The 21,148-nt window shown below is 38.7% G+C and overlaps 1 protein-coding gene across 7 annotated transcripts; it reads left to right on the forward strand.

Annotated features, from left to right (window-relative positions):
* The first annotated feature begins 1 nt into the window (after position 1).
* On the forward strand, positions 2 to 21,129 carry LOC113120023 (protein argonaute-4-like). Of its 7 annotated transcripts, none has more exons than XM_026289832.1 (19): positions 2 to 191; positions 4,963 to 5,134; positions 5,698 to 5,818; positions 5,946 to 6,127; positions 6,230 to 6,366; positions 6,469 to 6,603; positions 9,748 to 9,783; positions 10,838 to 10,925; positions 11,078 to 11,225; positions 11,338 to 11,457; positions 11,582 to 11,743; positions 14,953 to 15,101; positions 15,350 to 15,534; positions 15,607 to 15,766; positions 16,186 to 16,501; positions 16,664 to 16,798; positions 17,547 to 17,648; positions 17,731 to 17,930; positions 18,019 to 21,129. In XM_026289832.1, the coding sequence occupies exons 1-19, from the start codon at positions 173 to 175 to the stop codon at positions 18,125 to 18,127; spliced, it is 2,676 nt and encodes an 891-aa protein (XP_026145617.1). In that variant the 5' UTR covers positions 2 to 172; the 3' UTR covers positions 18,128 to 21,129. The 7 variants fall into 7 exon arrangements, with proteins under 7 accessions (XP_026145617.1, XP_026145619.1, XP_026145621.1 ...); XM_026289834.1 differs by having other exon boundaries at positions 11,582 to 11,710; XM_026289836.1 differs by having other exon boundaries at positions 11,582 to 11,710; positions 14,968 to 15,101.
* The last annotated feature ends 19 nt before the right edge of the window (positions 21,130 to 21,148 follow it).

Here is a 21,148-nt window from a genome sequence, read left to right on the forward strand (position 1 = left end):
TCCCATGGATCTGCTTTAAATCACTCAGAAGACAACGCAGGCAAGCGCTGCACATCTACGCATCCTTCCATTTCTTAAATTAGCCACGTTAAGCTTCGAGATACCGCCCCCAATTTCAGTGTCGGTACGGAGCCGCCAGGCCGGGACAGAGACGGAGAGAGATCCCTCGGCCATGGAAGCGCTCGGACCCGGTAAGTGCTAAAAAACGAGCCGTTTGACAGCGTAGTGCGGGCCGTTGCGCTGCCTCACCAGGGCCCGCGGTAGCGCGCTGTTTAGGCCTCGACGGAAAAAACGAAAACAGTCCCCTATCACGCTACACCCGCTCGTTAAAACTGTACTAACGACACAAAGGTGTTGATAATCGTACTCCACCTCGGCGAAGGAGATTTTGGGAAGCCAACAAGTGTTTGTTTATTACTGAATGAACGTTAAATGGTTCTAGCCCAGTGCGGAAGACAGGACGGCATTGTGTGCCGTATGGTGGTGGGGATTTAACCACACGCATCTTTCTTCCGCGTCTGCCATGAACAAGCCTGCATATTAAATATCACGTCCTCTGTTTTAAGAGTAAAACATTTTTAATGTTTTTATCACAGACGGGTTGTTAGCGACGTATGCACATATCGTTATTAATGTCTTGCGCGAGCTAGAAACGCAAATTGAACGAGAGAGAGCAAGCCGTGTAGTTGATACGGGCGCGGATGTTTCCCCCCACCCCCGTCTCTTTATTTTTTCATTGTTGGCGCTTTGTGTGATCCCCATGTGCGTTTGTTTATGCCTAAGTGCTGACCATGACAGAGGATAACTGTTGATTGGACTTTAAGCGCCAATGTCACGTATTTAAATCCATGAACAGCCAACGACCAACTGTTGGCCAACTATAAGAATGAACTCGCTGACCTCTGACAAATCGGCGTAATTATAAAATTAGACCATGAAGTGCATTAGAAATAAGCGATGTTGGTACAGTGTCCGTTTTTTTTGCATCAGTGCTTTTGAAAACATCTGATGTATCCTGCTTCTCTCAAGTGATCCTTTTCATTAACCTTGTAGCTCTTCTGGTTCATTAACTTCATTTTATTCAATCTGTATTGTCTATAATTACGTGTGTTTAATGGACAAATGTGAAAGCCTTATAAATTACTCTTAATTAGCACTTTGTTTGAAAGCATGATTTAATAAGGAAATTAATATGGTGCATGTTGTAACAGATTCTTCAAAAAAAAAAAAAAAAGCAAAAACTACTGTGTGTTTTGGGAATGTTTGTTCTGTAAATGTAACTTATTTTCTTTAGCTGTGAGGTCAGCCAATACCAAAGATCTGCCATCAGTGTGTTTGCAAGAATGACAATGTATGTTTTTTGCAGTATTACACTCTTGTGTAATTCTTAGCTCTGCACAAAGCAATGCATGCTGTTAAACAACTGTCAAACATTGCATTGTTTTTCAAGGTTTAGCGCAATGTGACGCATTGAAGGAATGGAAAATGGGTTGAAAACCACAATTCTTTTTGATGTCGTTGCAATCTTACATTGTTTATAATTAATAAGTATTATTTGGTAATCTACAATTTAAGGGGAAGTATATGAAAGCTCAACAGCCGTATAAGCAGCTCTAGTGTTAGGGGAAATGCATCCTCTTACAGATCTTGATGTATATTGATTGTGGCCTAGTTATGTGATTCAGTAAGTAGTTAACATGGATCCTGCATATCTTTGTCATGTCTAGCATCCGCTGTGTAATCCAGGTGATCTGCCTCTGTCATGAAACTCAATGTCATTACTGAGTCATCACTTAGTCCAGCTGCCCCTCAGTTTAAGCCTATCATGCCATTTAGCTCACAGCATGACAGTTTTAGCCTGTTTCCACCCAGTAGAGAGCTGGTGAATTCAGGATACAGTTTGGAATTTTCCTTTTTCTTAGCCAAATTAAAGGATCAATTACATGATCGTCTTGTTGACATTCCCGATGCAGCAGAGTAAAAAATGTGACATTTTAATTTTAAAGCCCTCTCGATTTTTGTCACAATTGTCATGTTTAGGGTAGCATAATATTACTATTCTTTTGCACAATATTCAGATTTTCTGTATGCATAAATAACCCATTATGGTTGTCTAAATCTTTAATTTCTGCTTTATTTGAAGAATGAACCAGAAGAAATTACAGCTCAAATTTTTTAGTGTTATTGTAATTATTGTTTCGGACTGCCAAGTGTTATGACATTTTAAAGGGGGGGTGAAATGCTATTTCATGCATACTGAGTTTTTTACACTGTTAAAGAGTTGGATTCCCATGCTAAACATGGACAAAGTTTCAAAAATTAAGATGTACGTTTGAAGGAGTATTTTTGTTCCCAAAATACTCCTTTCTATTTGTCACAAGTTTCGGAAAGTTTTTTTTAGAGTTTGGGTCTGTGTGACGTTAGATGGAGCGGAATTTTCTTATATGGTTCCTAAGGGCACTTCTTCCGGAAGAGCGCGCGCTCCCGTATAGCACAGCACTGAGAGGCTGAGCACAGACATTCACTGATCAGAGCGAGAGCAAAATGTCACAAAAGGAGTGTGTTTTTGGTTGCGAGGGCAACACAACCCTGCACAGATTACAAAAAAAAAAAAAAAAACATTAAGGGACCAGTGGATGGAGTTTATTTTTAAAGAGCATCGACGGAGTTGTGCAAGTGTTTTTGTTTGTTCCCTGCATTTCGAAGATGCTTGTTTTACAAACAAGGCCCAGTTTGACGCCGGATTTGCGTATCGTTTATTTCTTAAGGATGATGCAATCCCAACGAAAAAGGGTCACGATCATGTGTTGGAACCGCAGGTGGTGAGTAAAACTGCTTCAAATATCTCTGCCTCCTTGTTAGTGCGTCCGCCTCCCATCGGAGACCCGGGTTCGAGCCCCGCTCGGAGCGAGTCGTTGCTGCTACTGCTCTCGTTCAGTTTCAGCCTCGGGATCTGATTCTGGATCATAAATAAACGGCTGAATCTGACTGTTAGCCATGGTTTGTTTTGGATGATGTTTTTTTTTCCTCACGGTAATGTCACAACTTCCAAACGCTCTCAACGCAAAAGCCTACTCGCGCTCGTGATTCTTTAGCTCCGCCCACACGTTTTTCCGAAAAAAATCGGCACAGACTATTTTTCTCTTATAAATATAATAAAACTAAAGACTTTTTGGAGATATGAAGGATGCAGTACTACTCTATAGGTACTCAAGATTAACAGGATATTGAGTGAAAATGAGCATTTCACCCCCCCTTTAAACAACATGGAATTAAAAACCAGTGCTTTTTTTTTCTGTGTTTCTTAATTGATCCTTCTACAAATTAAGGCTTTAAAAGGTCTTAAATCAGAGTAGAAAGTCTTAAATGTATGAAGTCATCATGGCATTAAATGTTAAAAATTAATATCTTCCTTAAGTATTTTTCCCCCAATACAAATATCTACACTCTCTATCCTGAAATCATGGTACATTTACTTGATGCGAATTGATCATGAAGTATTGTTTTCTTATTAATTAAAATTGAGTTCATGCTCAAGGCAGAATAAACCTCTGTTAATGGGGTATGGAAGTGTTTTGTTTTTCTGAGCCAGCTGGCTTATATATATATATATATATATATATATATATATATATATACTTTTTTAATCATAAACTCTCTATTTTGATTTTCACATCAGTTCACAAAACAAGACTTCTCTAATGTAATTTTGTAAATGCATCTTGTTTTATGAATCTCATAAAACCTACTGAAACCCTGTACATCATAAACACACGCACATACATGCATTATATTATATATATTTATGTATAATATGTCTATGGTTAACAGTATTTAGTAGAAGCTGAAATTTTATTCCATTTTGAACATACCCTTATACTTCAGATGACTGCTAGACTGTCAGCCAGTTGTTGGATGTTCTGGATCAAATAAGCAATCCAGTGCCTTTTTGTTCATGGATTACTTTACTCCTAATGCGATTGAAGGCATCAGGCTACCACAAAAAGCACAGGCTTGATAATGAGTGCCGTGAGATGAGACCCTGATTACATACTGGAGGCAGTAGCTGCCCACTTTTAGCGATTGTGTCTGACACTTAGTGTGAAGTGTAACAGCTGAGTGGCCTATATAAAGAGTCCTCTTTGTTTTTGATTAATGCAGGTTTTCCAGCCGTTTTCATGTTGTAGTTTAGAGAGCGTTGTTGGCATTGAGGAGGGGGAGCCATAGGCAGACAGTATGTGGAAGGGATGAGAGAGCGGTTATAGAGTTTCCCAATTGTTCTTTCTGGTGTTTTGCTTGTTAACTGGAGCGTGTAGGTCTGTGAGGGGCTTAGACCCCTGCAAACCACAGCGGTTTGACAAAAGGGTACATCATATCACTCTGATGGGCCCTAATGGCCATCCATCCCCCCCCAAAAAACATAATTTTTTTTTTAAATGAGTGAATGTCGTTTGCATAGTTTGAAGCTGTTCCCGCTTATCAGGATCTATTTAGATTAAATATGGCTAACTTTAAATTGGTCATGTTTTACTATTATAACCGTTTTTGATTTGTGATAGCGTCATCGCAGATCACAGCACCCACCCCCACTTCCCCTATGACCCTGCTGTCGTCTGTCTGCAGTGGACACACAATCTTTTGTCTGTTAGCTTGCATGGGGCTGCCTGAAGGCGGGACATTAACGATTGGCTATTATTGTTGTGTGTTTTTTTTTTTTTTTTTTTACAGTTTGTGGGTTAAGGGTCAAGTAATGTCGCCTTAAGTTGTTTGTATCTCTGTCATTCTGTTCTTCCCTGTTAATCAATCTGAATCTCAGTATTGTGGTGTTCCATGAAAGAAAAGGGCACGTCGTCAGTGGATGGTATATGTCGGATGAGATCTCAGTCAGTAGCCACTACTAAGTTAAATGACGGTTCAGTCTTTTGGCTTCATCTAAACAAAATGATTGTCTGTTTCTTCCAGGCCCGCCTGCCCCTCCCTCCCCCTTCCAACCTCCACGCCGGCCCGGCATGGGTACGGTGGGGAAGCCGATTCGCCTGCTGGCCAATCACTTCCAGGTGCAGATCCCCAAGATCGATGTCTACCATTATGACATTGACATCAAGCCTGAAAAGCGACCCCGTCGTGTCAACAGGTGAGTGCAAGCAGATAAGAAATAGAGATTTATTATTAGATAATATCCATTTGTACATTCTTAATTGTACAGATGGTCATATTTTATTTACACTGCCATTCAATAATTTGGGGTCAGTAAGACCCAAGCACCAATGGGAATATGTTTCTTTTGTGAATAGAAGTCTTATGCTCACCAAGGCTGCATATACTTATTTAATTACTCCAGTTTTCAGTGTCACGTGATCCCTCAGAAATCATTCTATTATGCTGACTTGGAGCACAAGAAACATTTCTTATCAATCTTTAAAACGTCTTCCTAATGTTTTAGTGGAAACTAATAAAACATTTTTTTTCGAGATTCTAAGTAGAAATTTTAAATAAATCTTTTGTAACATTATGAATGTCTTTGCGAACATTTCATGATTAATTTCATGCATCCTTGCTGATTAAAGTCTTTATTTTCCTTTAAAAAAAAAGGTTGAACAGTAGTGTGTGTGTATGTTGAGGATGTATTCATGAAAATGTAGCTAGCAGTGGAAATGTAATCAAATGATTGTAAATTTGGCCTATTTTATTCTATAGAGAGGTGGTGGATACGATGGTGAGACATTTTAAGATGCAGATCTTTGGGGACAGGCAACCTGGTTATGATGGCAAAAGAAACATGTATACGGCTCATCCGCTACCCATCGGGAGAGACAGGGTAACCAAAGCATGCTCAAGCAGTATTGGGTTTTTCCCAAATGTTTAATAAACATTACAATATATTTTTCTTATTGCAAGAAGAAAAGCTCCTTTTTAAATCTAGGCATTCTTGAAATGTGATGCAGGTGGATCTGGAGGTGACATTGCCAGGTGAGGGGAAGGATCAGACCTTCAAGGTGTCTCTGCAGTGGGTGTCAGTGGTGAGTCTGCAGATGCTCCTGGAAGCTCTGTCTGGTCACTTGAATGAGGTACCGGAGGATTCTGTACAGGCTCTGGATGTCATCACTCGTCACCTGCCCTCAATGCGGTAAGGCACAGTCTCTGAAATCCTGTATGTCCAAGTTAGTTGTGCTTTTTTTTTTGTGTGTGTGTGTGTCGGGGCTGACATCTTTCACGCTTTTTGATACAGGTACACTCCAGTAGGTCGTTCCTTCTTCTCACCACCAGAGGGGTATTACCACCCACTGGGAGGAGGAAGGGAGGTTTGGTTTGGTTTCCATCAGTCTGTCCGTCCAGCAATGTGGAACATGATGCTCAACATAGATGGTATATTTTGTCTTCCCTAAATCTCTTCCCTAAATGTGTTTTTGTGCAACTAATAATGTTTCCAACTCTGCCTATTTTTATTTTATTTTCCACACGCTGCAGTTTCAGCTACAGCTTTCTACCGAGCCCAGCCTGTCATTGAGTTCATGTGTGAGGTTCTGGACATACAGAACATCAACGAGCAAACCAAGCCCCTTACAGATTCACAACGTGTCAAGTTCACCAAGGAGATCCGAGGTGAGGAGTGAAGCATGTTGCTGTAAAATGGTTCATAATGTCATTCATCGTAGCTCAAATTTAGTTTACACTACCTATCAAAAGTTTGGAGCTGGTAAGATGCTTCTAAATTTGTTTTTGAGGAGTATTTTTGCCCACCAAGTCTACATCTCTCTAAATTACAGTAAAAAAAGTTTCTGTTTTAGTATATTTCAGCATTTACTCCTGTGATGGTAAAGCTAAATTTTTAGCAGCCATTACTCCAGAGTTACATGATCCTTCATAAAAGTTTTCTAATATGATTTAGTGCTAGGGCTGTTGCGATGACCACAATCTAGTAATACCGCTATATTAACGAACCAACCCCAGTGTATGACCATTAACTGTTTGAAAAAAAAAAAAAGAAGTTTTTGCCATCAATTGTTCTAAGATGACAGCGATTATATTTGTCGATGTATCCTTTTTAATTGATCTCTAAAGTGAAACCGCTTCAGTGTTACCCAGGTGATGCACTGATTGATTTAGCTTTGTAAAGTGGCGCTCTTAATATTTTAAACACCTTATTTCATTTCAATTCAATTTTTCAATTACTTCAATTTTTTTTGAAGATATTAGTTGACTCGCTCATAAAGACAGTATTCCATAACTATGTAACTGCATTGACTGACATCCTGTCGGGAACATGCAGAGAGCTTATACTGGTGAATTATCAGCGCACTTAAAGCCTCTTGTTCAGTCAGATTCAAGAATCAGAAATAACTGTTATACATATTAGAGATTTTCTTACTATTGAGAGATGAGAAGGTCTGTATTCACAGCGGTGCCCTGGGCACAGACTGATTAAAGGGATACTCCACCCCATAATGAAAATTGACAATCAACGGGGTACCATTTCTTTCCAAACCTGTAAAAGAACACCATTTAATATATTTTGGATAAAAACAGGGAGACTCGTAACTGTCCCATTGACTGCCAAGTAAAATACATCGTCAAGGTCCAGAAACGTATGAAAGACATCGTCAGAATTGTCCACCTGCCATCAGTGGTTCCATTTTGAAGGGACGAGAATACGTTTTGTATGCAAAGAAAACAAAAATAACGACTTTATTCAACAATTTGTCTCCTCTGCGTCTCTCTGCATCACTGTAGCACAATTTTGGAGAATATCTGCTTGATTTGTTTTCTTTATGTACAAAAAGTATTCTCGCTGCTTCATAATGTACGGTTGAACCACTGATGGCAGCTGGACTATTCTGACAACCTCTTTCACACGTTTCTGGACTTTTGACAGTATATTTTATTTGGCAGTAAATGGGACAGTCACAAGGCTCCCGGTTTTCATCAAAAATATCTTAAATTGTGTTCCAAAGACGAGCTTTTATGGGTTTGGAACGAAACGGGGGTAAGTGATTAATGACAACATTTTCATTTAGGGGTGGAGTAACCCTTTAAAGGCCCCCCTTGATTGAAATAGTGTTATTTGTTATTCTAAATACTCCCAAACGTGTTTATTCCCAAACTATATCATGAAATATTTTGAATGCATTTTACACCATTATAGATGAAGTAGCCTAATGTTAGCGTAATCCAGAGGTACTCAAGTTCAGAGGCCCAGCGGGCCACATGTAAACTACATAAAATGAGAAGGGCCACAAAATACATTTTGCATCATCAGGCTTTAACAATATTTGCAGATTTAGAAATAGTTTATTACTTATCTAAGTCTTCCTTGTCAAATAACACTGAACATAAAAAATGTTTTTTAAAAGTGAAAATCTGGAACATAAAATTGGATCAAAAGATGGTTTTGCTATATTGATGGGGGGGAGGTGCATTCATACTCAGAATATTGAACTCAAAATGCTAAAACTCTAAATATTCTTGAGCAAATATCTTTAGAAAGAAGTACTTTTACTTATTGATTTATTTTATATATATATATATATAGATAGATAGATTGATAGATAGATAGATAGATAGATAGATAGATTGATAGATTGATAGAGATATAGATAGATAGATAGATAGATAGATAGATAGATTGATAGATTGATAGATAGATAGATAGATAGATAGATAGATTGATAGAGATATATATATATATAGATAGAGAGAGATCACTCTTCTCCCACAACGATTCTGAAAAAGACACCTAAATTAAATAACCTGTAATTTACTAGATTTTCTTGTAAAATTAGCTGCAGTCGATTGATAAAATACAAACTTCAACCAACCAATTGATAAAAAAATAAGTTAAACAAATGATATAGTGATTTGCTCAAAGAATTCACTTGTTTCATTCCTGAATGAATCAATCTCAACTGTAATTTGTTAATGAGCTCAACTGAAAATTGGATTACTATCATCTATAACATCTCACTTTAAATCACTGGTCTCTGCCTGCTGGCATTACGTTGTAATTGATAAACTTTTTATTTCAAACATCGTCACTTTCAAAAGTGATTTTTATTTTATTTTGATTGCATCTTTAGACATCAGTGATTACATCCGAACTATAAACTTTTATTCCAGTACTTATTATTTGAATGTTTGTAACACAGAAATAGACTTTGTTAAAAATGTTTCATATATGTAAACTGCTCTGTCTGGATCAGCGGCAGATTTTAATGTTACGGTGTGATTCAGCTATATGTCTATTAAAACCTTGAATCCTGTCATCTATGAACAAGATTGCATGGGTGATTGCATCTGTTTGCGATCTGTCTATTTATTTATATATCCATCAGTATATGATAGGAAACATATGATGCGACAACGTTACAAACAAACCATCTGCCTTAGTAAATTAGACCAGGTGAATTTTGACTGCCCAAGTGGTGTAGTAAAATTACAGAGCCTACATACACACACGTGTGTGTATTGTATGGCATACATTTGGAAAATAAAAAAAAAAACGTCTGAAATGTCTGTCAGTCAGTACCCTTTTTTTTTTTTACACAATTGCATAATTAATGTTAATGCAGCCATTTAGCCTATGAATTTATGAAAATGCGTATTTTTTTAATTGAAAGATAACCTTAAAGAATGTGGGCTGCTTTTGGTTCTTGAATTCATTTGTGCTTTAATAATGAGATCCAAGTTTAAGAATACAATGGAAGCAAAAATTTTAAAAATGTCTTTTTTTGTTTTCTCTCTTTTTAACAGCATTTACTTACAATAGTGAAAGACGTCTTCCCTCAGGTAGATTGCATGTTTTCTTGGCTTGCTGGATGTTGGGCTCATGATTGATAATCACGCTGTTTGCTTTCGCCCAGAATGATTTGCTGAAATCAAAAAATGGACTGTAAAGGGAATTGCCATTAGCGCGAGTCCTGCTCATTGTGAAGAGAGAGTGACCAGACAGCAGAGGATCTTAAAGCCTCCATCGGATGGCTATTTTCATAAAACAATGATTTGTCTGTAAAGAATGATTAATTATCAATTGTGCCAATGTTAGCTAAATTATAATTGAATTCAGATTGTGTAGTAAGCTAGCTAACCTTATCTTGATGGCGAGCATAGCAGAAGTGATGTCTTCGGTACCCATAATTAATAATATCCCAACAAACTTTTTTTGTAAATTAAGCAAGCAGTACATGCATGCATAAATTCGATAATATTGGATACCATGCTATTGAGCCACTCAAAATCACAGCAAGGTAAATTTTTCAAAGCGACAGCCTTATTTGGTGCTCAAAAAATGGTTCTTATTCTGCGATTACTTAATTTCAACTAAATAAAAAAATCGTTCACGTTCTTATAGGCTGGGAGTTTTCTGAGAGCTATGACGTGACCGCAGTGACTTCAGCAGATTAATTTAAGTGATACGTTTAGGAATTGATAGTGTTGCCGTGGGAAAGCATTAGTCTAATGACGTGAGCATCTCCGTGTAGAACATTAAATGTTGTCAATCTTGAGCCTGTGTTAATTTAGACAGGGCGTGAATGCAGCTTTATTATCAGTGTTGAAAACAGTTGTGATGGTTTATATTTTTGTGGAAACTGTAATGTTTTCAAAAGAATAATAAAAAAAAAATGGAAGTCTTTTGTAACATTTATAAATCTCTTTACTGTCACTTTTGATCAATTTAATAATAATAATAATAAATTACATGATAAAAGTATTAATTTCTTAAAAAAAAATCTTACCGACCCCAATCTTTTGAACGGTGGTATATGTTGCACCACATCAAGGGCCAAGACTGCTTCAGTTGTGGTTATGAAGTGAATTGCTGAGTTAATATCATTGTGTTTAGGACTGAAAGTGGAGGTCACACACTGCGGCCAGATGAAGAGGAAGTACCGTGTGTGCAATGTCACGCGCCGCCCAGCCAGCCATCAGACGTTAGTGCTTTTTACATTTTTGCCAGTGTTTGCAAAATTTGCTGTAAACTATAGTTAGGCTTTTAATTCAATGTTTTTTTTTTTTTTTACTATATTTGAATTATACCCACATGTTTTTAAATTTTTCTCTCATTTTCTGCACATTTCTACAGATTTCCTTTGCAGCTTGAGAATGGACAAGCTATGGAGTGCACTGTTGCCCAATATTTCAAACAAAAGTACAGCCTGCAGCTCAAATACCCCCACCTGCCCTGCCTCCAAGTGGGACAAGAACAGAAGCACACCTATCTACCCCTTGAGGTAAGCGAGACACGCACATCAAATAAAGTGTTTTCCAGGCTTTCACATGTACAGAAATGAATTTGATTTGACTTGGCACTCGTTGAATACTTTCTTTGTATCCTCCATAAAGGTTTGTAACATAGTGGCAGGACAGCGCTGTATAAAGAAACTAACAGATAACCAGACCTCGACCATGATTAAAGCTACGGCCCGCTCAGCCCCAGACAGACAGGAAGAGATCAGCAGACTGGTGAGTGGCACCTGTTGAAAAATGAATGGCAGCAGTACAAAGAGAAGTCCAGCCTTATAGTTAAAAGAGGCAATCACTTTGTTTTAAAATAATTCACCACTAAAACTCCTGCTATTCCTTTTAGGTCAAAAGCAACAGCATGGTGGGCGGGCCTGACCCTTACCTGAAAGAGTTTGGCATTGTGGTACACAATGACATGACAGAGGTGACTGGGCGGGTCCTCCCAGCGCCCATGCTTCAGTATGGGGGCCGGGTGAGTACAGACACTGGGAGGGACTGTAGCAGGGTGAGTACTGGGGCTCGGGTGCAGGGTGAGTACGGGTGGGCTGGGAGCAATGGCATGTGTGTGTGTGTGGGTGTATGTGTTGTCATGTGATGAGTGGACTAAGCAAAGGAATGATGATCAGACTCCGCTTGGCCAATGCTGTTCAGCATCATCAAAAATATATTTTAACATCTCAGGAACTTGAGGAGCTCAATTATAATGCAAATATATCATTATAATTAGGGATGAAATTATTTTTAAAAATTCAGAACCGAGCCGATAATGAAAATTCTGAGTATCTGCTGATACCGAATCAATCCAATACCAGTGCCGTTTTTTTTTTTTTATTCAATGTTGAATTTCTGTACTTCTGTGATGACCTGATCTTCACTCTTTTTTGCATTAAACACAATCTGTCACATATTTTTTCATTTATTATTTTTCATTCTAATTAAGTTGTCTATAATCAAAATCTATGACAAAGATACTAATATAAACTAGATTAGTGGAAAGTTCAGCAGCAAAATATACTCTAGAAAAATCAAGGGTGCACAATAGTTGTATAAAATATAGTGAAATATTTTATTTACAAATATAAGTGAATGTCTTAAATCTGGTAAAATGTTACACATTGCTCTTTGTATTGTTGTAAAATACATTAATGATAAACAAGTATATTTATATATAAATCTTTGAGACATTTCTTTTAAATGTATAGCAGAGTAATAAAGGCAGCAACATGTGATAGGACAGAATAAGAAAGGCCATTAATAGTCTTTTGCACAGAAAAGTATTATAATACTAAAGGCGCCAATATAGAGCAGCACAGAGCGCTGATGTGCATCCCATCCGCAGAATGACGAGCTTGTAAAAGTTAGTACAACACACATGCTGCTCTGCTCATGTTCATCTTCAGTTCTCTCTTCACAGCAGTTCAGTCAGTGTACTGTTTGAGTAAATGAATTACTTCGGGATATTGGCTTATTTCGTGAATGTCAGCCATGTTAAAAAAAGTGAATAACTTGAGTAATTTGTGGATTCATGCTTTAAAAATGCGTTAAAATTGAATGTTTCGTTTGCGAACCGGATATAATTGGTACAAAGGGAAGAGATATTTATATGTAGTGTATTAAATGTGTGCGTTAGTTTATTGAGCCTTTAATTGAACCGTTTTAAACCTCAGTTACTGTGCGCTCTTGAAGAGAAGTTCATCGCACAATAGCACAATAGTATATGTACAATATCGGATTTGGGTCTGTCTCGTCTAAACTGTTCTGCAGAAAATGCCAGTATCGGAGCCGATACCGATCTGGAGTATCGGATCGATCCATCCCTAATTATAATTACTCCTGTAAACTTCCACACATCTCATTTATTGCTGTTTGCTATTGTTTAAAACTACAACTGTACATAAACATCTCATTTTAACTTGATGTGACCACAAATGCACCACAAATTGATGTGAGATGCTACTTGTGTAGAAAAGCATCATTGGTAGAAATTTCTTGTTTAAAATTATCCTACCAGTAGAGTCTTATCTTCATTCCTGTGAAATAACAACCTCTTGAAAGATTGGTCTCTCTTTGCAAACAGTACAAGTTGTTTTGGTTAATTTGGAGAAACCGTTGCATGTAACTGCAACCTAATGTCTTTGTTTATAAATTCTTAATTACTGTCACTATACCGTGCACTAAGTACCAGTGCAGTCAATACTATCACTGTAATTTGTTAATGAGCTCAACTGAAAATTGGATTACTATTATCTATAACATCTTGTTTGTGTGCTTGTTATGTGTGCTTTTAATCTTAATGTGTTTTCATCTGCTCTAGTCTTCAGGGCCTTCATTTTATATTATATTATATTATTATATGTAGTGCTGGGCAACGATTAAAATTTGTAATCGCAATTAATCACATTATTTTCTGTGATTAATCACATTGTTAGGCACAAAACTAATAATGCATTCAAAAGTAGTGTATTCTGCACTTTTTTTCATTTTAAAGTAGGCCTACTGCTATATGAACAAGTGTAATAACATGGTTTGCAAGCACTTTAAACAAATAAGGGGCTTTTTAGAGCAGTGTTCCTGTTACATAGTAGCAGTTAAAATATTTATTGTAGACTAAATCTCAACTTATAACATTAATGTAATTAAATATAAAACAAGCTATTTGTCATGCGAGTCATGTTTACATTAATTTACACCAACAGTGCAGGGGTGTCAGAATGTTCGGAAACAGTATACCGTCACTCAGCCTTTGTCAAACTACTTTTTGCCCCCAAACAAAAAACGAAATGAAATTAGTTTTGAAGTATCCCAGTGCCTTTAGCGCTAACCACGCCGGAACACAGATCTTCTGATAATTGCTGGTAAAGCCATATATTGTGAGAGGGATGTGTGTTACCGACTCAAAATAATAAACCACGAAGTTAACAAAACGATACACTCCACTGTGTTGAGCGAGAGCGCTTCTCTGCTGTCTTCAAGTGCTATTGAAAATGTCCTATTTCCAAAACAAAGTCATGATTATGAGCTCGTTGCATTCTTTTCTGTTGAAAATGAAAGTGGACAGTGTTTTGTGAATGTTGATGCTTAGCCTAAATAATTTGATAAGGAAAATCCCCTCCTGTGACCCATGATTTGCCTGTAGGCCTATGTGTAATCAGACAGAGCCAGTGAGCAACAGACTTTAATGCCAACAATTATATCAATTTTTTTATAATAATCAATTAATGTTAACGCGTTAACTTGCCCAGCCCTAAATATATTATATTATATTGTATTATAAAAATGTAATAGTTTTTTTTTTTTTTCATTTTGTTTAAATGTTTAATTTACTATTATTGTGGAGCTTTTGTGGAGTAATCCATAAGCCCTGAACACTAGAGCATTTTTTAACCCCTGTATTGATATTTCAGATGCATTCCTCCTTGAATAAATGATTTGTGTTATTGCATTAATTTACTTGCTTCATGTTTAACCTTTACAGCTAATTTGTATGGCAGTTTTAGACTAATTTTTTTAAGTTTTTTTAATACTGAAATGATGTGTGTTTAACTAATGGGGAGGTTGGTAGTGGGTCTTTTCTGCATAGTCTGCTTTGTGCTATTAGCCCAGGCATGTTAGAGTTGGGTGGGATTGGTGTTGGTGGGTATGGGGTTGGCAGTGAAGGGCATTGGGTAGAGCGTGTATCTCGTGATCAGAACGAAGGATTCACTAAGAGTGTAGGGACTCTCTCCCCAGAACAAGACGGTGGCCACACCCAACCAGGGTGTCTGGGACATGAGGGGAAAGCAGTTTTATGCGGGTATAGAGATCAAAGTGTGGGCCGTGGCCTGCTTCGCCCCTCAGAAACAATGCAGAGAGGATTTGCTCAAGTAAGGATTGCTCAACTATTTTTTTTTTTTTTTTTACATTTAATTGTATAATTTTTCTAGAAGTCTGTTTAAGTATATTTAAAATATGCATAATTAAGTTATTTGAATTAAAAGACTTATTATAAACCTTTCATGTTGGAATTTTTTGACAAGGATTTAATTCTGAAAGCTTTTTCAAACATTTTTCAAAACCAGAAGTGCATGATGAAAGATTTCTTTTGTGTGTGTGCGTGTGTGTGTGTTTGAAGGAGTTTCACTGACCAGCTGCGAAAGATATCCAAGGACGCAGGGATGCCCATCCAAGGCCAGCCCTGCTTCTGCAAGTACGCCCAGGGAGCAGACAGCGTGGAGCCAATGTTTAAGCATCTCAAAATGTCTTATGTGGGACTACAGCTTATTGTGGTTATTCTACCTGGGAAAACACCAGTCTATGGTAAAGAGAGCACCTTTAATGATGAAGCGCAACAATAGTCTGTGATGCTGAAGTGGTTTTGTGCCTCTCCAGCGGAAGTGAAGCGCGTGGGAGATACTCTGTTAGGAATGGCCACTCAGTGCGTTCAGGTGAAGAATGTGGTGAAGACGTCCCCTCAGACGCTGTCCAATCTCTGTCTGAAGATCAACGCCAAACTAGGGGGCATCAACAATGTGCTGGTTCCACATCAGAGGTGGGTTTTGGACTAGGGATAGTTTATGATGAGGTGAGAGTATGTATGTGTATATGTACATATATCAATTACAAACAGTAAGTATTCATCATTTACCATGAAATGTGCTACATATTTTGCCAAAAATGCATTTTACATAAAGGCTTCAAAGTGCTACCAAAAGATTTAGGTATCATGTGTAGTTCAGGTGTTTTTTCCTCATTGTGATTTCAGATTGTAATGTCAAATCTACATGATTAGACTGGGCTCCAAACAATGCTTGCATAAATGGTTCATTTTTAGTCCACTCAGAAATAATCACCATGTCACCTAGCAACAATTTTTAAGAGCTTTAATGCATTGTCAACCTGGAAATTCCCTCAGCATAGAAAATAAACAAACTAAATTGTTCTTTCATATGTCTGTTTGTTTTCCATCAGGCCCTCTGTGTTCCAGCAGCCAGTCATCTTCTTGGGGGCCGATGTCACTCACCCACCTGCAGGTGATGGGAAGAAACCCTCCATTGCGGCTGTGGTGGGTAGCATGGATGGGCACCCCAGCCGCTATTGTGCCACCGTGCGAGTGCAAACCTCACGCCAGGACCTGTCCCAGGAACAGTTCTACAGCCAGGAAGTCATCCAGGATCTCACCAACATGGTGCGAGAGCTCCTCATTCAGTTCTACAAGTCTACCCGATTCAAGCCCACACGCATCATCTACTACCGCGGAGGGGTCTCTGAGGGCCAGATGAAGCAGGTGAGTCATCCGGAGGAGATGCATTGACTCGGACTGCTGCTGCACTGATGAAATTGTGAAAGCAGATTTCAGTTGAATGAAATGAAATAAATGTGATTTTGAGATGGAGAAATTACGTTTAGTTTTTCTTCTTCAGTTAATATTGTTCACTGTCTTGTGCAGGTTGCCTGGCCAGAACTGATTGCCATCAGGAAAGCTTGCATCAGTCTAGAAGAGGACTACAGGCCAGGAATCACTTACATTGTAGTGCAGAAACGTCACCACACTCGACTCTTTTGTTCTGACAAAGCAGAGAGAGTAAGTCTTGTGTATTTTTATTTTTTAGAAATCTACTGTAAATTATTTAGGTTCACCAAGGCTGCATTTATTTTATCAAATACAGTAACATTTTCAGCAGCCATTTCATTAGTCTTCAGTGTCATGTTTATTCTGTCATTCTAAAATGCTGATTTGCTGCTCAACAAATCATTATCAATGTTAATAACAGTTGAACTGCTGCTTAATATTTTGGCAAAATGTTTTTTCAGGATTCCTTGCTTTAATAGAAAGTTTCACAAACTGCATGAAAAAAAAAAAAAACTTACCCCCACTCTTTTGAACAGTAGTGTATGATAACACATTTCCTACTTAATCTTAACACTGTACATTTGATAAGCTTAAACGCACTTTTTGAGAACTGTTTGTTTAACCGTTTAATAAGACTGCTTCAGAGTGTTTTTGCTTGTTTTCCATCCTTTAAACTGCCTCACCTTTGGTTAAAACAAAAACTGTGGTTTGTTTTAACGGTCTAAGTGGGCGGTTCACAGTCAGATTATGCATAGTCGACTGTGCAGAGCCAGACATTTGCTCAATGTTTAAAGTACTGGTGTATGTGAGGCAAACTATGTGATTTTGATGTGGATGGACAACCTACAGCAACGCACCCGTTATATAAACAAGGCATCACAAAATCTCGTTTTATGTGACATTGTGTCAATCTTAAAATCAACACGAATGATTTGTTGTGTTCTCTTCTAAATCCTGTATACAAATTTCTTTGAATCAGGTTGGGAAGAGTGGCAATGTCCCAGCAGGCACTACAGTGGACAGCACCATTACACACCCCTCAGAGTTTGACTTCTACCTGTGCAGCCATGCTGGTATCCAGGTGAGTCACAGCCCAGTCGCTTATTAGTTAATTTATCTGTTTGTCAGTTCAAGATTCACACATTTGCATTTCCTTCCCCCAGGGCACAAGCCGTCCCTCTCACTATCACGTCTTGTGGGATGACAACTGTTTCACAGCCGACGAACTGCAGCTGTTGACTTACCAGCTCTGCCACACCTACGTGCGCTGCACCCGCTCTGTCTCTATCCCCGCACCAGCGTACTACGCCCGGCTTGTGGCATTCCGTGCCCGCTACCACTTAGTGGACAAAGACCATGACAGGTTATTAGCATTTCTTTATAAACCTGGGAAAATCTTATAAATGTAACAAATTAATTTGAATGCTTTCTGTATCATTTCCTGTGTGCAGTGCTGAGGGCAGTCACGTATCAGGACAGAGTAATGGCCGAGACCCTCAGGCCCTGGCTAAGGCGGTCCAGATTCACTATGATACCCAGCACACTATGTACTTCGCCTGACGTCAACCAGCAGGAGACGCACTTCTACACTCCCTCTTCAATCTGTCTCTCTCTCTCTCTCTCTCTTCCTCTTCCTGTTTCTCTCTGTCGTGTCTTCGTCTGCAGCAAAGCAGTTCTGAAGCCAGGGGGCCATCTTTCAGTCCAGTCGAAATTGGTCGGCCTCAGAAGAACCAACCTCTACCAGCAGTCCTGCACTGAGAGGCTTTTGGCCTCCAATGCACAGAGAGAGAAAAAATCAAATTGAGCCATTTTTACCTTTTTCATTTTTGTTTTGATTTTGAATGTCTTTTTAATTTGTAATGTACACTGAGTGTGAGCAAACCTGCGCCATTGGTCAGGGCAGCTCTGGCTCTCTCAGCTAAGCTGGACTCTGTCTACTTTTACCTCAAGCCGCCATCGGCTGAATCTTGTCACAAGTCTTTTGGGGCGGGTGGGCTGGATCTTGCATGTCGGGGTGGGTGGGGGTTGACTTGGATAGATTTGTTTCTCTCCTTTTTATGGTCGTATTTGGACTCCCTCCTCTCAGTCTTTTACAAACGAGGTGACCTGGGTATACATACCCATTTCCCGCTCCCATTTTGTGTGCTCGTGTGGATGTGTGTGTGTGTGTGTGTGTGTGTGTGTGATTGTGTGTGTGGGTTCATGTCTCATGGCAGGCCACTGAATTGTAAAGGGAAATCTAGGAGAAAACTGCTGTAAATGCCTCTTCTTTTTTTATATTAACACACACATAGATATATAAAAATATATAAATATCTACAGCTCTATAAGCATATTCCACTTAATGATCTAACAGGCTTTCATAAGCTGATGGTTTTGTGTAGCAGTAGCATTACCCATGGTCTCCTCTGTGACTGTTGGGGTTGTCGGACCTGGGCAAACAGGGCTTGGTGCAGGTGCCATTCTTCCTGTGGCAAGACCGGAAATGCATGTCTTATTCAGATCGTTATTTTAGAGGGTTGGAAGGTATGGCCATTGCACAGTTCCAGACGTAGCACAAACGTGCCGTCTGATAGGCTAGGCTTGCAACATACAGCACTCACCCTTCTTTTATGCATTTATACATAAGATTCAAATCAGATTTGTAAGAGTTTAATATAAATGGTTTTTTTTGTGGTAAACTTTAACAGTTTGTTAGAGTAGATAATCGTTGTTCTCGTCGGTCATATTGTTGATATTGATCAGTTTTCTGCAAATCGGTCACATAATTAATTGATCCAGGAGTCATTGTGGTTGTTAATGGAGAGGTTTTTTTGTTTTGTTTTTTAAATGCAGCTTAATTTCTTGTAACGTTGTGGCAATGGTAACAAGGGCACAAAATGCTTTGGTTTGTCCACTTAATCTTTTTTTGTTTTTGTTTTAACTGATCAAATATTGAGTTTTAGCTCATTTCTGTACCAAGTTAATGGGGGGGGGGTGGAGTGACAATTCGGAACTTTTTTGGGGGAAATCTTAGCAATGTTCCGCAGTTATATGAATTTTACACTTATAGTGTGTTTATTACTTCTGTGTGTGTATATGAACTTGAATCTATAATATAAATCTGAATGAATTTTCTCTTTTGCTTATTAAAAATAGGACACCATACATTAAGTCACACGAGCATAAGCACTGCCTTTGGACTGAACAGCAACGATGGTGCAGTCTGAAGGGTCTCCAGCGCGCACGCCTCGTCGGGGGGCCGCTCTGCAAAAACCCTTTTGTAATAAACCATCCGTAAAGCAGCAGGTTTGCTATGAATGAGTTTGAGCACCAGCCTGTCGTTGGCGTGGACGCTGGTCCCATGAAAGAAGAACAGGGAGTGGGCAAGGGCATCACATGCAATAAATTGAATTTACACGTTGAATGCTAAATGGGTTACTCGATGTCACAGCTTCCAGAGAATAACGCATTTAAGTAGAGTGAGTGTTCTTTTTAGGCATTTTCACGAAATTGTTACATGACATTTAATTCCAGTTTGTATCATGATATCATTGCAAAGCAATATAACCCAAAATCTAGAACAATTTAAAAGCTGTAATCCTTTTTTGTCGATGTGGCTGTTTGTTGGATTCCTGTTGCCATTTGTGTTTATGTACTTATTTTGCTTGTATCAATCAGTGGGAATGTGCATATGGTGGACTAGCTCTTTAGGCTATGTGGAAAATTTTCTAATTTAAACCGTGCTCGCCTGCATGCCAGAGTATTGTTCTAATCTCTTATAAAATATTTATTATGGCGCAGTTTTTTTTTTTTTTTTTGCGTAAATTAATACAGTGAGACTGTTTTGAGTAGCGATGTTGTCCGGTCTCTTTTACAGGATTTAAAAATTCTCCAGAAATGTCAGTAACTTAGGGATAGATTCGGGGGCTGAAGGGGTGTGGTTGTCGGTCTTTGGGAGCTCCAACTCAAACGAGGTACTTTCTTCAATCACTGGGCCACTTAGACTGACTTCCTCACCCTTTCTTTCCGTCCTCATTCCGAAGAGGGGCCCTTTTACCCACTGTCTTGTTCCTTCTCTGCTCTCTGGCTCTCCAGTGCTGTGGCGCCGCCCTGGTGGCACCTCCACACATGCATTTCCTCTCTGCATGTGGTTGGCCCCAAGGGTCCACTGTACAAGGATTACCTCTTTAAACTTTTTTTAAACCGTTCTCTGTCCCGATTTAAAGAGAGCATGATTTTTTTTTAAATTCCTATTTGATATATATGGCTTTGTTATTTGAAAAATGTGTATTGTAATTTAAGTTTTTGTTTCTCTTACTGGTGTGTAGCTTTTTTGTGCTGTCCTATTCTCGTGTTCAGAGCTGTGTGAACCGTCCGATAGCAATAGGGGCACTTTCTTTGACCTGCTGGGGAAGGCTCAGGACTCCTGTAGCTTCTCCTATCCGAGTGCCCCGTCAGTTGCTGTACTGCTTTGTGACATTTTTAACCCCCCCCCCCCCCCCCTTTTTTTTTTAGCCTGCAGGGAATATTTGTGTTATTGTGCAAAGTAATAAATTGGTATTTTATGCCTATAACACACACCTCGGTCTCCTGTCATTA

This window comes from Carassius auratus, chromosome 19 (genome assembly GCF_003368295.1).
Source record: "Carassius auratus strain Wakin chromosome 19, ASM336829v1, whole genome shotgun sequence".
NCBI classification, from domain to species: domain Eukaryota; kingdom Metazoa; phylum Chordata; class Actinopteri; order Cypriniformes; family Cyprinidae; genus Carassius; species Carassius auratus.

Excerpts from the sequence above, each read along its gene's own strand:
- LOC113120023 (XM_026289832.1), top strand. Across the intron at positions 6,604-9,747 it reads GTTCACCAAGGAGATCCGAG|CATTTACTTACAATAGTGAA; the intron begins GTGAGGAGTGAA and ends TCTTTTTAACAG. Across the intron at positions 17,649-17,730 it reads GCAGCCATGCTGGTATCCAG|GGCACAAGCCGTCCCTCTCA; the intron begins GTGAGTCACAGC and ends TCCTTCCCCCAG.